The 17,976-nt window shown below is 40.7% G+C and overlaps 1 protein-coding gene across 1 annotated transcript in view; it reads right to left on the bottom strand.

Moving 5' to 3' along the window:
- The window catches only part of GPC4 (glypican 4), a 154,911-nt gene that overhangs the window by 62,315 nt on the left and 74,620 nt on the right, over positions 1-17,976 (bottom strand). The window contains exon 2 of the mRNA XM_089657944.1: positions 13,591-13,749. Within this exon, the coding sequence (XP_089514070.1) occupies positions 13,591-13,749 (159 nt within the window). The remainder of the gene's footprint in view (positions 1-13,590; positions 13,750-17,976) is intronic.

Below are 17,976 nucleotides of genomic sequence, written 5' to 3'. Positions count from 1 at the left end.
AGTGGCTGCTAACTTCTATTCTAACCATAAAACACAGGCTTTTGTGGTTTGCTAAAATATGTTACAAAGGTATATATTTTTGGAATACCAACTTGTCCCATCCTAGTAATGAAAGCTAGCAAGACAAATTGCTGAAAAGTCTACTTTCTCACAAGGAGAGATTGCAGTGGTTTGGAGAAGCATATTTCAGGGTGGATATAAAAGAAATTTGACCACATCCTTTAATGTACTTAATGACTCTGTATTTAAGTGTTTTTTTTTTAATTAATTTTAAAAGGAACATACTGTTCACACAAAAACTTTTTTTTTTACCGAAAAATAGACAGTTAAAATATAAAAAAGTTAAATCAAGTTGCTTTACTATCATATATACAGTAACTTTTACGTGTACTTGTGTTATAGTGAACCACCATGTACAGATTATTCAGTCGGGTACTGTACATACTGTATATAAAATATCAGTTTGGAATATCACCTTATAAAAGCAAAGTAAAATAAAACTGACCAAAAATAAGAACAGTTTTGTTTATTATTATTATTATTATTATTATTATTATTAATAAAAATAAATACATAAAATACAATTGCGGACCATATGTCAAAACATAAGCACCTAAGATTCAAAAATATTTTTCAACAGCATCACAAAGAGAAACTAAAAAAAAAAAAAATCTAATATGTTGTTTCTGCTGTAAGCAAGAATAATGGCTGGTGTTCCCCGTCTGGACTCCATAGTTCCATAAATTAACACCTCTGCTGCAAGTCACTTGAACAAAGTCCTACACACAAGGATTACTTTCCTGTTTTGCCAAGTTGTAAAAACATGTTTTATAGCTGCACGACAAATACAGTACACTCATTAAATCACCACATCAACACAAACTCAATAGGAAAAAAAAGGCATACACAGAATTCAAGAATGGCAAAATCATACCTTCTGAATGTATAAATAACTTTTGAACAAAAGAAGGTACTGTCTGCTCAATTTCCTTCAAACCATTTCATTAATTTGGTGCACAGTTACTAGGAAAAAATAAAGTTGCTAATTATGGTAAGGTAAAAAGCAAGGTGTTTTGAGCCTTTGGTTAAGCCAGGGATGGCAAATTCCGGGTCACCATGGCAACTGGAAAAACCCTGGTAGTTGGGTCATTGAGACCTACTGCCACTGGGGAGGCGGGTGCTAAAATGCCATGGCCATCAGCAGTGCTCTTCCCTTTCCTAACTGGCAGATGTCACTCTGTGCAGAGGAAGTAAGAGGCGAGATGGCATCTGAATGTACATTAAAGTGTTACTAAACCCACAACAGCAAAATTAGTCTGTTTATGCAGTAAAGCATGCTTGCTATACTCACTGTGGAACCTAAGGGGTTAATACTCTGCATGGTGTAAAAAGGATGTTTGGTCCTGACTTCTCTGATCCTCCCATTCTTCCAGTGTCCACCTCTTATGTCCTGATAAAACATATCATATGGAGACAATCTGCACATGCACAGTTTGGTGTGTATTGCTAGAGATGGGTTTTTTTTTGGGGGGGGGGGAAGAGAATGCATGTGATCAGCACAGGGCCAATCAGCACAAAGACAGAGGTCAGGGGTTATGCATCCTCCTAGAGTAGGAAGAGGACTCCTTCTACAAGCTTTAACCAGTGCTCAGCTGGACACTGATAAAAGTCACAAAACTGCTCTAACTCCTATGAAAAGGTATTTAACAGTTGATATTTACTAAAATAATTGCACTTCCATGTTCTGTGTACTGTGGGAGACCAGATAGAGTGAATGCAGGGTCTTGGGTTTACTGACACTTTAAGTGACTGTTTATGTGAAGCAAGAAGCAGGCAGTGGCCTGAGCAGAGCCAAGTGACACAGGGCTTCTGGAGGACATTGCTCACAAATGAGGGCTCCAGGGTCGATGTAGTGGTGGGGGCAGACACATTGCATGGGCCACGTGGCAATTCCACTGAGGGTGCCCCCCCCCCCTTTCCCCCACTAACATAATGTGGGGTTTGCTATGGTAATTCTATGGTCATGCGAACGTCTCTTATTGCACATGCTGCCCCTGAACTCTGTACTTATTCACCTGTGATGTCACTGGGGGCCATGACACATTCCCAAATGTATACACAGGCCTTGTACACCAACATGTCATCGGCAGTATGACCGCTTTCCCCTAAGCTTGTGATAGGTGATGTCAGAGCATGGCACCCTTCCCCCAGCTCTACATACTGTTCCACAATGCCATTGGTGGAATGTCACCCCCTACCCCACCACTGCACTCATCTAAGATGTAACTGGAGGGATGAGGTTCTTCTCCAATTCTATTTATTGTCCTACAATATCATTAGAGGGAGGTTACTACTCCCCCAGCTCTGTATACTGTTCTATGATGGAACTGGTGGTTTCACACTCCCTCCCGCCTGCTCTAATATTCTTGGATGTAATCTATGGGATGTCACCCCACCCTAGCTCTAAATGTTCTTCTGACGTCACCCCTCCCACAGCTTTATATACTATACTGGGACTCCCAGCTCTGTATACTGTTCTATATCATTGGACAATGAAACTCCTCACCCAGCTCTATATATTTTTACTGTTGTTGTAGAAGATGTTTTATTGTAATAATCTGTTCTGTGTTTTTATTGTTACATTATTTATTAAAGTCTTTTCAACGTTAACAGAACAAATGTTTCATCATTTGCTTATCTACGTATCTTTTAGTTATCCATATAGTCCTTTCCATGTGGTGTAGTGCTGGCTTCTAGATTTTTTTTAAAGCCATCAACCAATTCTGGATGAGATTTGCCCAGGCTGGGTTAAAGTATTACTAAACCCACAACAGTAAAATCTGTCTGTATATGCAGTAAAGCATGCGTGTTATATTCACTTTGAAACCTAAGGGGTTAATTCTCCGCATTGCGTAAAAAGGCTGTTTGATCCTGTCTCCCCTTCTACTGTCCCCAATCCATCTGCTGATAGTACAGAGCTTTAGAAGTCACTCTGCACATGCTCAGTTTAGTGGGTATTGCTAGAGGTTTTTTTTTCCTTTGGGAGGGTGCATGTCACCAGCACAGGGCCAATCAGCACTGTCCAGACAGACGGTCAGGGGTTATGCAGCCTCATAGGACAGTCAAGGCAGAATGAAATCTCCTCCTACAAGCTTTAACCAGTGCTCAGCTGGACACTAAAAGAAGTCACAAGACTGCTATATACTGCTGATGAGAAAAGGTATTTAGCAGACTATATTTACTAAAATAATTGCATTTTCATGTAATGTGTATTGTGGGAGACCAGATATAGGGAATGCAGGGTCTGGAGTTTAGTAACACTTTAAGCTATATTGAATTCTCCCACTTAGTGATTAATGTTAAATATTTTTTTGTAATCACATGATGCGTGGTCTTAGTTCAATAAAGTTAACAAGTACAGATTCATACATTATTGTATTGCTTGGCAATTACCTAATTATCTGCCATGCTAGATAAGGAACTATCCCTCTAATGATATCACTATTCCTGGCACGCAGAGTTCAGCCTTCCATTTTTAGACCCTGACCTTGCGTGGAGAGAATGACCCGTCAGACTGCATGTGGCTCTACTAGGAGTGATGTCCAGTTGATCGTTTTAGAATTTGTGTGGCCCCACAAAAAAAAAAGTAAAGCCTTTGCCTCATACCTTGTATTTCTTCAGAAGTGCATTGGGAGTCATTGCAGCAATCAATCAACTAGATGACAACTGCTGCAAGAGTGTAATTCCCTGAATGAGGAATAGGTAAAATACAGGACACCTGTCATAAAATACCTTCCTATCTGAAATAGCTGTAAGGGTTCCTACCATTTCTAGCTGTATGCACTGTAAGACTGTGTACTAGTACCCCTCCTTCCCTCCTCCAACCCATTCTGTAAGGGCACTATTTCCAGGTGTGGGGAACTGCTAATCCAGAGATGCAGATGGCCCTGCAAGACTGTGTACTAGTACCTCTCCTACCCTCCTCCAACCCATTCTGTCAGGGCATTATTTCTGGGTGTGGGGAACCGCTAATCCAGTGATGTAGATGTCCCTTCAAGCATCAGACCCCAACAGTTCCATTGCTCTGATGTGACTCCTCATCCAGATTCTGAGACAACTCCACCATTGAATAGTCTATAAGGGGTAGATTTAATAAAATTGATGCACTCAGAATCTGGGGCAGCTGTGCATGGCAGCCAATCAGCTTCTAACTTCAGCTTATTTAATTACGCTTTGGCAATAAAACCTGGAAGCTGATTGGTTTCTATGCAGAGTTGCCCCAGATTTTGCACTCTTTAGTTTTAGTAAATAAACCCCTAAGTGTCTACATCACACAGAGAGTAACATGGACACCCAAAGAAGGACCCCATCAGATGTAAATAGAAGAGTGGAGCATCCAGTGACCAAGGCTTCAGGAAAGTTTAAAAAAAAAAAAGGGCTTCTAGATTATTTTTTTTTAAGCCAGTGATCAGTTAGAGAGGAGTGGATCATTATCCTGGAGATCACCTGTTAGCAGGTCTCATAAAATGGAGAAAATCTTTCAACCTGAATTTGGGAAACAAGCAGAAGCTTATAGGTTGCTATGTACAAATACTTTCCTGTTTGTTCCCTACAACCATTTCCCAAGTATGTGCTGTCAACCCATAGGGCTTGTCTGTTCTGCAACGGATCCAGAAATCAACTCATGTGACTAGGGGGACCTGTGCATCCCGCTAAGTCTATACACAAGAATACCTCCCCGCATTAATCCTTTCAAGGTGTGGCTAGGTGCACAGTAATGAGAAGCCACGACAAAGCAGCTGCATGCACCATTTAAGGAAAGTGAAATGTATACACTTCCATACTGAACAGACGCCTGTGCCTTTACATGTGCGGCTCTTTGTTCCCCAAGAGGCAGGTATATTCCTCCACCCAACAGCTGGGCTTACACAATAAGAAAAGCAACTTGCAGTTTAATCTGGACAGATAAAAGAATCGAATGAGGCAGAAAGAAGAAACAGAACACCAGTGTTGGATTTTTCAGCATCATATTGCAGGCCAACAGCAAACTTTCTTCCAGAATATAAGCAGCAAAGGAATCAGCACACTTCTTTCACGTTGCAAAATATGTAGTCGGAGTCTGTCTCTAGGGGGAGCAAGATCCTCTTTTACTGAACACATTTTAGGTCTGGGCTCTCTTTACATAAGATAGGATTCCAGTTTCATGGAAGGTTTAATAAAACCACTACACAAGCTGGGCTGCAAAGGAGACAATTGCAATAACAAGATCTATACCCAGAGCAAATGATTTTTCATTTAGCCTGGATTCATACTGATGCAGTGTGGAATTTGCACCAGTTTCAGTGTGATTTCCACACCACATCATAAATCGCACACCGTACATGGGAACCACTGCGGGTGTGTATTTTAAGTTAACTGCACCCAGAAATCAGTTTGCAAAACGGTGTGATGTACAGAATTGGATTACATAGATGTGAACACCTATGGGATCCTATTCTGGTGCGGACTAAAAAAGGGTTCTGCACTTTTTTGGTGCGGATGCGGTGCGATTTGAGCCATAGAAAATGTATGGCTCAAATCACATGTGATGTGCTGCACCGCATCAGTGTGAACACAGGCTAAAGCACACCTCAGTCAAAACCAAGATATTCATTAAAAAAAAAAAAAAAAAAAAAGTTTTTTAATGCATCGAACATAACAGAGGTAGACAAGGTCTGCCTCAATGCAATCCTATTTACAGCACAATTAGAGAGAGGGAGGGGCAGTACAAGGAGGTAACCAGGTGGGATACATGGAAATGTGCTGATAAAAAGCATGCTGTCAGAGAACAGAGAGGTGACCTCATTGGTTTGATGCTGCTCTTTCACTGTCCAATCAGCAGGTTGAGGGTGCAGAATGACCCCCACTCTATTCCAGCCTAAGTTCACATTTGTGTGTTATTATTATTATATTATACTATACAGGATTTATATAGTGCCAACAGTTTGCTCAGCGCTTTACTGTATAATGGGAGACAATACAGCAACAATACAGTTCAATACAAGAGGGATAGGAGGGCCCTGCTCCTTGGAGCTTACAATCTAGGAGATAGGGATCCGCACAAAATTGTGCTTGTTCCTGCAACACACAAAAACTCGCATCCCTCTTGCAGGCATGCGGTAGTGACATTAATTCATCCCAACACCCCTAACGCACAAGCAAATGAAAAGTACCATGCATTATGGTGTAGAGCAATTTATAAAAAAAAAAAGTCTTGAACTTCTTTTTTGCGATTTTCACACATAGAGCTGCCCTAAATTTGACGCATGGAACTGTGCGAATTTGTGTACGTGCATCCAAAATCCATTTATCGCTGTGCTTGGCATTATTTCTCACTGTACAGTTTTCTTAAGCAATATGTTAATTTACTGAAAAGTTTCTGACTTGGAGATCCTGCCAGTAACAATATTTCCTATTGCCAGCTGATGGCACTAAGCTATTGTGGCAGCATTATCAGCATAATGTGTGTGTTCCTTCAGATGGCAGTTGGGCTACTTATTGTGTCTATCAGACAGTACAGCAGCCAATTGAAGCAGCTGGCAAGACAGGCTAACAGCCTCAAATTTCTCCACCAAAATGATTTAATCCTGCATTGAAGTATACATGTGATAGGTGATACAGGAAGCAGAGAGTGAAAAGAAGTGACAGAGTATAGGCTTTAGCAATGCGCTCCTACTCATACTGTAATAGGCAGGTAAGCTGCACCCCTATGACTATGAGCCATAGCTCAAAACGCGTCAGTGCAGAGCTACAGCAGGTTGACGCCACGCCACCGGCGCCACGAGGGGCCCCAGCGGCCATCTTGACTTGGTCAGTATTGCTCTCATTACTTCCATTATGCTTACTTGCCTTATTTTTGGAACATCCTTGGAATACTGCACTATTGGCCTCTTCTGTTTTTTTTGAGCTCCTGTGGGAGCCGGCTACACTTGCAGAGCGGTCATTCTGGAGTGTGACAGTACCATGAGGCGGTGAGTGATACATGACCAGATCTGACGAAATCTGATGTTCCATATAATACAAATGCGCATAAAGATAGCGTATCTGGTGAGTGCGCAATCTATACCCATTTTTCTCACCTCTTCCACGGTTCTAGCCTTTGATGTCTGAAGATCATCTGGGATCTCACTCACATTATCACTTTGGACTTACTTCCATATAGTTGATTGAGTCTGACACCTCTTTCACAATATCAGCCGCACATTTTGTGGCGTATATATCTGCACAGTATCACTTTATTATGCATGATTTATATGTGTATTTATGGTTTTATATATTTATGACCTTTTTGTGGATTTTACTAGCGCTGCACCCCCCCCCCCTTCCTTTTATTATTATACTGTAATAGAGGAGTGTGTGTATTAGCCGTTCACAATGCTATTTTATTTGTTCTTAAAAATCATCCTAAACTCTAAAGGATTTGGTTTACCTTTATGAATTGCCTGCATTAAGGTAAAAACTTTTCAATACTAGTTTCCAAACACCCCCCCTACCCCTTCAACACTTACCCGACTCCTCCATCGATCCAGAGCTGTGGCCGGCTGTTGGTATTCTCTCCCCTCTCCCTACTCACAGGCATTTCTGAACACAGTGGGAGCCATTGGCTTCAGCTGCTGTCAGTCAAATCCTGTGAGGAAGGAGAAGGGAACAGAGCTCAGCTGCTCTGCTGTGTGTGTCTATGGATGCAGGAGCCTGCATGTGTGCCACATAGCAAGCGGTTTACTATGATGGGGCACACACAAGCGGAGGTGCAAACAGCGCCAATGGAGGGATTACAGAAGAGGTGGTAAGGGGCTGTACAATACCACTGCACAGAGCAGAGAAGTATAACTTATATTAATTTAAAAAAAATAAATGTTTACAACCACATTAAATGTTGTTGAAACCAATGTGGTAAACACATGCGTGGTAAGCTACTTAACGTTTAAGCAAATACTTACATTTTAGATCATCAAAAGGTGGCCATTTTTTAATCGCCTGTAGCACGTGTCTCTTCCCTTCTATTCCTGAGCAAGCACATTTAAATAACCATACCCTTTAGACAGATTTTTTTCATACCCTGGCCTAGACTGAGCATAAACCAACAAGCTTTTCCAATTCGTTCATTTGGCCCAGTGCATCATTATTAATCCCCATAAACCTTCACAAAATAAAAGTAAAATGGCGGATCCCATACTTATATAAAGGGTAAGGTTACAACAGTTTATTAAAAGAAAGAGTCCTGGACACCTTTCCACTACTAAACATAAAAATGCAATTTCCGGGGGGGGGGGGGGGACGGGGGGGGACTGCACTTTACCTTCCTTATGTGATCAACCAAAAACCCTAGGTGTATGTCACTTGGCCGTACTTGTAAGGAAGGGGGTAATGAATTCCTAAACTGATGCAACGTGGCATGGCAAAGACATGTACTGCACATACACTACATTTAAAGGGCAACTGTGCTTGCAAACCAAATCTCAGTATGAACTAAGTGCTTAACAGTAGGCATGGGCTATGGCCATATCCAGGAAGCAGTAGGCCATCTTTAACTGGAGAGACCTAACCAGGGTAACAGGTTAAAGTAGAACTCCAGTGAAATCTTTTATTTTCACCATGCAGTGGGGCTGTGCTTGTACTGCATGGGTTAAGTGCTCATGTTGTCCAGGGGCTCAGGGAAAAGATGTACTTACCAATTCCTCTAATCTTCCGGAAACCCGTGCTCCCCCACACCCAGCAGTGGACTGTTTCTGCCGTCCTCATGTCCGAAGCTGGTCTGTGGGCGTGAGAACTTCAGGAACAGTGCATTCATAAGACCACTAGCATGCAGAAGCAGTGGGGACCGGTCTTGTGCTCAGAGGATCGGCAGATTAGGTAAGTATATCTTTGCTTTCTGAGCCCCTAGACAAAAACAAGCATTTAACCCATGAAATGCAGGCACAGCCCCACTGCATGGGAAAATAATTTTGCCCGGATTTCTTTTTTAAGTATTTCAGGTCCATAGTTCCCTTTAATTTATCAAGAATTAGGAGGAAGGGTGACCTAGATCTATTCCAGGGTTAATATTCATTAGGCTGTAAAAATATTTAAGGAAAAAAAAAAAAACAGCTGATAATTGAATACCAGAAAATGCATGGCACCAAAATGCACAAAGTTAATCTGCAGCAAAAAAAAACTCCACCAAACCACATCAAAAATGAATGACTCACTTTAGATTCTAAATTAAACAATGATCCCAGTACAAATGTAGATGAGGCAGAAAGAGACACGTTGTATACAATGCAACACAGACAATGATGTGTAGGAGTTTAGATTAACCTCAAATGTCAAGTCAAAATACTAACTAAAGCGTCAACTGTGTATGGGGCCCCAAATTATACAATGTTTATGTAAGAAAACATGCGTGGGTATAGAAGCTTGGCACAAGAGCAATATATATAGTATGAACAAAAACTCCCAAGTTATCCTTGCGCACAGGAATTGCTTACTGGAGGCGTGTGTAAAACTCTGGCTGCACATTCCCACAGTTCAGACTCTGGTGCAGAAAAATTTACAAGTGCTTTTCTTCATCAACAAAACCTCATCTAGAGCTGGGAAGTCAGCAGAAGCCAAGGCCTGGCTGGAATCTTAATGCTTGCTACACATGTACATACACCCCACACGCGCTTCAACAATGGGAGCTAAAAGTAACTTCAACCAGCTGGCAAGGCCATACATAAGCTTTCTGCACTGAGTGGTCTCTACACAGCTGTCCATTATACTTTACTGACACTGTTCAACTTCTGAGGTTTATGACTACAACAAACCTATTTCAAAAGGAATTTGTTCTTCTGGTTAGAAGCAGAATTAGATTTGGTTGGAGAGCAATTAAGAGCACTTAGAGGTTGGTAGAAGCCAGGGAAAGGTCAGCAGGCCTTACATGAAAGTCCATCTGCAATGCCAGACGTCTGCAAACAGCAAAAAGAAAAAAAAAACCTCCACATAAATCTGGAGAGGAAAGATCTCTGCCAAACAAAGAAATTATAGGGTGACCAGCAAGATAGATAGAAAAATGACAGATTGGGTTTAAGTTCCGGAAGAAACTAATTAAAGATAAAATAAACATAACCTAAATATACAGGAGAGATACAATATTAAAACAAAAACACATAGGAGAGGAATACATAGTTTATTCCCAGGGTGCTCAACCTTTTGAAGAGCGAGGGCTACCTAAATGATTTGGTAACTGGCCGCGGGCCACAATGAAAGGAAATGGCTCACAATTTAGATTTTTTTAAAATTTGAATTGCATTAATGAACATTTTCCTCCTGCAGCCGCTAAATGCTGGTGGGAGGGAGCGGAAAAGAAGCCGGCTTTCAGTGGTTGCAGGAGGAAAATGGAGAGGATTCATGAATATGCCGCCCCTCTTGTCCAAGTGTAAAACAGAATGTGAACGGGAGGTCGCATCGGCCCCTGGAGCCATTGCAACCCCTAAAGCTACACCACTGGTTTGGGGGGGCGGTAGTAAAAACACACCTCAACTACTGGGTTTTACAGACCCCAAACCACAAATGGAAACTAGCCCTTTCTTTCCTGAGCCCTCAATAAAGCTGCTTTCACACATTTGCTCCAGTTTACACATGGTTTAGCTGTGCTTTGCCATAGACTTCTATTAGATCATTGCAGGTGTTTAACCACTTGTCCTCCAGAGGATTTACCCCCATTCCTGACCAGGCCATTTTCTGCAATACAGCATTGCGTTACTTTGACAATTACGTGGTCATGCAACACTGCACCCAAATTAAATTTGTGTCCTTTTTTCCCCACAAATAGAGCTTTATTTCGGTGGTATTTGATCTCCTCTGCATTTTTTATTTTTTGCACTATAAACATTTTTTGCTATAGAACATGTCCAGTAAAAAAAAAATTTAAAATCTAATTTCTTCATAAATTTAGGCCAAAATGTATTTGGCTACGTGTCATTGATAAAAAAGAATCCCAATACATGTAAATTAATTGGGTTAAATGGCAGTATATATACTGGAATTGTTTTTATATACTAGTAATGGCAGCGATCAGCAACTTATAGCGGGACTGCAGTGGGCATTCTGGCATGATGGGGGGGGGGGGGGATAACTGCCACTGACATCCCCAGTGACATTAACACAGTGATCAGTGCTTATACTATACTACTGACACTATACTAATGACACTGGGCAGGAAGGGGTTAACATCTGGGGCGATCAAAGGGTTAACTGTGTGCTGTTTTACTATATGGCCTGTGTGTTTACTATGTAAGCATGCTGCTTACATAGAGCAATACAAAGCAGCATGCTGGTGCTGACAGGGGAGAGATCTGTATTGTCAGTGTTGCTCGGCAATCGCCGGGTACCGGCGGGGATTGACAGCTGTAGCCGCCAATGGCGGCAAGGGTAGGGCAGCATGCGCCCCATACCAGGAAATGCAAAATCACATATATATATATACCTGTCATTTGGCACAGTTCTGCCACCCTGTAGCAGTAGCTCTGCTATAGGGCGGTCAGGAAGTGGTTAAGGACCACCTCATGTCAAAAACGTTTTGTTTTGGATGGTGTGAGGAAAGTGTTGGAGATTTCTCCTGAAAGATTTTTTGGAAAACTGAAGGAAATTACTGGTGATGCCATATTTTGTGCATTCTCAAGCGTTGTATAGACATTTGAGAACGGCAGTGAGCCAACTGCAAGAGAAGGGGGTGAAGATTTTAGGAAAAATGCAAAATGGATAAAAATTAAATTTTTTGGACAGTTACGGGAATTTATTGCTGGATACAGATTAAGATTAAACCTGGAAGTAGTTTTAACACTGAAAACTGTTATAAAGTGGTTGTAAACCCTTATATGTACCCAATTAAGTGACCGCTTCAGGTGATACACGGATTAACCAAATCTTCCTACATAAGTTGTACCTGTCTATCTATAGCTGTCTTTCCCCCTGCATTCAAAGTGCAAAAATTTACACAGGATCTTTCAGCTCTGAAAAGCAGGGGGCTGGAAGCTGAAGTTAGGGGAGCTCTGAGAGCGGATTGAAGGGAAAGGACTTCACAAAGCACATACAAACTGAGCTGGGACTGTCAATTACAGGCTGTGCTCTCCCCCATCACCTTTTTTCTCTTGGTGTCAGAAAAACTTGTCAAAAGTGATTCATGCTGATAGCAGTGGCACGAGGCAACAGACAGAAATGATTCTTAGTGCTCTGGGTTGAGAAAAGCACACACTAGAGAGATATATGCTTTGCTCATATTTCATGTCTGAGGTTTACAACCGCTTTAAGCCCAAACTCTTCTTTTAGCTTTGGAAAAATGTTAAAATTTTCAAACTGCTGTTCATTGCTTTTACTGTGTAGCCTCCAGGTACAATCACCCTTTCGCTGACGTTAAAAAAAAATGCAATTATTCTTTAAATGACAAATAGCTTATTTAGCATTGTTTTTTCATTTTTTTAAAAAAACTGAAGTTTTCTAGTGTGTAAACATACAAGCTCACATATGCTCAAACATGTTTGTTTACTGGTTAAACACACCAAACAGCATTGTCTCAAAGGGAACAATAGATACTCTGGAGAAAAACAAAAAACAAAAAAAAACAGTGGTACAAGATTATTGCTCTATCCTGCAAGTAGCACAAATTGGCAAGGAACAATTTAAGGATCAACTCATAAAAAAAACATTAAAGTCTTATGTTTCTGTGTCCCTACTGGAGAGATTGCTCCTAGCTTTCTGTCAGGACAGGAAATGATTGGAAATCTCTCCAATGGAGGCTTTGACAAAATAAAAAGCACATTTTTGGTAGAGTAAAGAGAGGTTATAGCTTGTTTAAATATATTTACTGATGGCACATGGACAGGAAGCGAGGGAACATTAACTAATTCAGTCACAGGCAGAAATAAAAATCTGGCAAACTTTAATTTGTCTCCATACCAAATTTAAAAAAAAAAATATTTTGTTGGCTTCAACGTGTGTGCATATATTTCAAATGCTCAACAGTTGTATGTAGTGGAGAAATTTCCCTACACAACAAACACTTCACATTTGATAAACTCTTGAAACTTTTTAACACATACAACCATAGATGTTATCCCTGCCCTTTTCTATTCCTCAACTGCCAATGCAGGTTTACCGGTCCATTAAATTAGAGCAGAATGTGATATATATATGCAAGGCCTTGATGATTAGGTGGATTAAAATAATCATCTTAACCCCAAACTCTAAAAATAATTCAGGTTTCCTATTTTGGGATTATAAAATGGCCAAGGAACAGGCTTTAAAGAGCTCTTTTGGAGAAGTGAGGTACAACACATGTTTTTCATATGCCTGTGTGCTGGGAAAAGAAGGGCGTAAAAGCAAAAATCATATATTACCGAAACAAGGGTAAATTAAGAAAATCATGTTTGCATCAGCCTATTTATTCACATCAGTTTATGTCCTAGTAATAAAAACATCCACTGACGGAACAGTTAACTTCTGTTCTTTAAATTATACAGAGTTTGCAAGCAAATTAAAGTTCTTCAAAATAGTAAAAACCCCACCAAGATGAAAATTAGAAATATTACTTACCATCAAATTTGTTGTATCTGGAAGCAAAAATATTCTGCATATTACCACATGGTTCAGTGACAGCAGCCTTGAAGTCATGTTTACTTTGCTGATTGTACTTCTCCTCCATGGCCTGGGAGCAGCATGTGTGCCCCTGTGAGCAGACTTTTAGGTGGTCACCTGGAGAATAAAACAAGAGGGAATTATACTAATGCTAACTGAATTCTATAGATTAACTTCCACATAAATGTTGTTTGCCCATCTGGATGGTCACAGATCCTCAGTATGCAACACCTCATTCTACAATTATTTACAGGGTTATTTTTTTGTTCCGCAAGGCTTTTAAAAGAACTTTGATCCTACCAAGCTCATGTACAATACCTTAAAGCAATTTTTTCTTTCTTAATGCCAACCTCCAGCCAAAAAAATAAAGTTTTTGTTTTGGACAGAGCAGGGTAAGATTAGGATTAGAGCATTTGTCTTCTTATCATCGGTATACCTAAAGGCGGTCCTGTGTCATAGGTGTGCCCAGTACCAAATGATAATGGATATAAAACCGTTTAGAAACATATTAAAAAGGTAAAAATGAAACTGATTCCACACCATAAGTTTCCATGTAAAAAAACGACGGTGTGGTTTTCTGTAGTTCTACTAACAAGATAGTTTCCTTGAAATGTTTTCAATGCAAGTCAAAACCAAAGTAGGTTCTTAATTTTGAGCCTAATGATAGATGTCAGAAATGATCTTTGAGATATGTATCTACCAGTACAGTACCCTAATTAGCAGACATCTGAAAAGTTTTCAGCAAAGAAATTGCGGTAGTGAAGGGACTCTTTCAATATTTTAAAGACGTGTTGGCTATAGATGGGCCTTTTTTTTTTGTTTAACATAAATAAATACATACAAACAAACCCAAACAGATTCCTCCATAAACAGCAAGGTAGATGAAGGAATCCTCCCCCCACTTAAACATTGTATTTTGACAAATGGGACACTCTGAGGTCAGAATACAGTGATCAGTGGCTGCAGCTGCTGATCGACAAGAGTTTTATAATCGCCGAATTCTGTCAAACAGGGATCGAAATTGGCTACACATCCTCCAAAAAGAAACCCATCCTCCAAACTGCAAGTTTGCATTTTCTAAACTTTTAAAGCCTTCAACTGAAGTTGCACGATTTCAAAGTCGGATGGCAGTGTGACTTCAGGTGCGACTTCATGCACAAATGCCTATGAAAGTCACACCCGAAATCAGCAAATGTTGTGCAAGAACTACTTTTCAATTAGGTGTGACTCCGACAAGGTTGGAGTTGCACCGATTAGAACAGTTCCATTGCCGATCATTGGATGAGTCTTGAACGGTCAAAATCACATGACAAGTCGCATCAGTGCAAACGGGGGTTAAGAGAAGTCAGCAATAATGGATATGTACTTTAAATATAAAAAACGCAAGTAGATGTGAATTACCGTGGCTGTCATCACTCCCCTTACCACAAGCAAAAGCTACCATACTTCCCGATTTAACTGGTATAGATAATCATGAAACCGGACTGCTTTAGAAAGGGGTTTAAAAAAAAAAAAAAAAGTCAGCAGGATAACCACACTGTTCATTGTGAACAAGATGTTCTTGGTCAGGGCAAAGGTTCATTCAATAAGACAGCAAACACATTTTTTCAGACCTGTCTTTTGATTAGGGGGCAAACTCAGAAAACCTAGTTCTTTGAGGACTATCAAATAATCACAGAGGACAAAAAATTTAATTTGCTATTTTAACATTTGGAAACACATGCAATTTAGTCCTGGTTTAAAAGAGAAGTATGGCCTTCTGGAAAAAAACACATTTATACTCACCTAGGAGGTGGATGCAGCATCGATCCAATCCTGTATCTGTCCCCCACCAGCTCTGCAGTAAGAACTTAGCGATCAAAGATCACTAATCGCTCAGTTCTCCCCTCCACTCTGAGCAGAGAGCCGTGATTGTCAGTTTCCGGCTCTCTGCTCTTACCCTCCCCATCACCAGAAAGCTGGGCTGTGGAAGGGGCGGGCTCGGGCTCTCGGCTGATCAGAGAGGCTGAGCCAGTTGCCAATCCAGGCTTCTAGGTGGATTGCGACCACATGGTAAGGCTCTTTCCAGAGCCTGGACCAGCTCTGTGATGTTGGCCAGCAGCGAACTTCAGCCCACTGTCAGCTGAAAACAGGTCACAGGAATGCAGAACTAATTGCACTTCTGTGATCCATCTGAGAATTACAGCCCCCCCCAAAAAAAAAAAAAAAAAGCTTTGGCTTTACGTCTCCTTTAAGCATTACTTCATCACACATATCCTCTCCAACATATCACATCAGTATCAAAGGCCCCATTGACACCTGCGTGTTCCAGGAATGCCCGCAGAAACACATGTTCCAGAAACATGCATTGCACTTTCGGTGCCAAAAAAGGTGGCTAGGAAATATGTTTTTTTCTTGCAACAAATGTGGCAAAATAAACGGCAAAAAAAAAGGGCAAGCCGAGCCATGGCAAAATGCTCTATGAGTTACTTTGTCGTGTGTGCTGCAAATGGGCTGCCCTATGCTATCATACAAAAATGTGAAGGTGTGAATGGGGCCTAATTCACTCACCCAACCAACACTCCAAACTTTAACTGTTCAAGTTAGGGCTTGAAGTCAATATAGAGAGAACCTGCAGAGCAGAGCGTTCATTGCATATGATCACTTTCAACATTTGGGAAGTGAATAGGCTAAAAAAAGAGAATCAGAGACTTCAAGTCTGAATAACTTCATGACAAGGCGTAACAGCCGTCATCAGCCAATTGTTGTTAGGAAAAACTAGTGCCTGTACAGGTTGGACCTTTTCATCTCAATGACTCCATTTTCCAGACAAGTGGGCTGATTTACTGAAGGAGTTGTAGTAAAGTTTACTAAGAATATCTAGTCATGTGCAGTAGATGATTAAGATACTCCTTCATTAAATCGACCTCTGTAAGCAATTAAGGCATACTTAAAAGGAAAATCTAAGGAAATTTAAAAAAGTACATAAGAAATAATAGAAGCCGTCATGGCTTACATGTTTTTAAAGGTGCATGGTCTAGGGCTGCCATCCTAAACTAGACTTCATAGAGTCCCCTGGCTCTATCATTTTTCCAGGTCAAAGACTTACTATGTAGTGAAGATTGGCGCAGGAAATCTTAAATCAGTCAGCAATGGTAACTTCTATGTTTTTATTCACACAAGTTCACTTTAAGGTATTCAGAGATAAGTGGTGACAGTTGCATGAACTGGATAAGTTCAGCCAGAAAAGACAGATGTCCCAGTTTATGACAGGCACCACTGGCTGAGTCTTAGAGTAAAACCGTGATCAGACAAGAAAGAAAATGTTTTATGGATTTCTGTGTCAGGTGTCACAAATGTTGGAAGAGCGCCTCCTGAACCAGCTTCAAAAATAAACCGCAGCCAATGGCAACCTGTCCCCAACATGGGCTATCTCAATCCTACCATACCCCTTGTTCTAATTAGGCTTTTAATGGCCAGTCACGGGGCTAGAAGCTGTAGTTTTAACTTTTTCCTGTCTGCGCTTGACTTAACTGCAAGCCGTCAAATGCTAAGCTGTTGCATGGGGGAGTTAAAACGCATAACATCAAGCAGACCAAGGCAAACATATTCATGTAAATAAACACAATGCAAACAGACACCCTATCGTGAGGTCATATCAGGCTCCATGAACACTACTTCTTATGATAATGTGGAATGATTTACAGCAAACATAACAGTGAACAAGGCTATCAGCATGCTTTCCGGCATATGGGCGACCACAAGTGAAATGCGTGATGTGTTGCACAGTACAAACTCAAGTGATAATGATCTCCAATTATCAAATGCTGCAGTCTTTGTGAAATCCTCACTGCCTACTAACCACATCAGTAAAATAGTGGCAGTATTAGTAAGTGTCATACATACCACACACACACATGGAAATTGCAGAAAGGATTTATTCATCTTTAATGAAAAAAATGACTACATTCTTGTTGCTGCAGTTTCCTCTCCTCCATGGGAGACCTTTGCCACATTTACCACACAACCTTCTCCCGTACTAATATCTGAGAAGTAATGCTTAATATATCTTATATAGCTTTCATTTAACCTTTAATACTAACTAGCCCAGTGAAGCCTTTGACATGAGCAATGAAGAATTCAGTACGGAGCTACGAACAACTCAAATCTGTTCTGGGGCCTGATAAGTAAGCCTGTGCTCAGACACTCTGGATTTGATCCAACAATGAATTACCAACGTTGAGTATAGTAGCAATGTAAAGGGTCTGTTAGCCCAAAACTTTTCCAGTAGAACTTTTTCTAGTAGTCTCTAAAAAGTACTCAAAAGAGTTACTCATTGACTTATTTAGATTCTAAGGCTGTATG

Source organism: Staurois parvus, unplaced genomic scaffold, assembly GCF_062004578.1.
Source record: "Staurois parvus isolate SC_StPar_1 unplaced genomic scaffold, SC_StPar_1.0 ptg001045l, whole genome shotgun sequence".
Classification (NCBI taxonomy): Eukaryota; Metazoa; Chordata; class Amphibia; order Anura; family Ranidae; genus Staurois; species Staurois parvus.
This window is presented reverse-complemented; position numbering and strand designations above follow the sequence as displayed.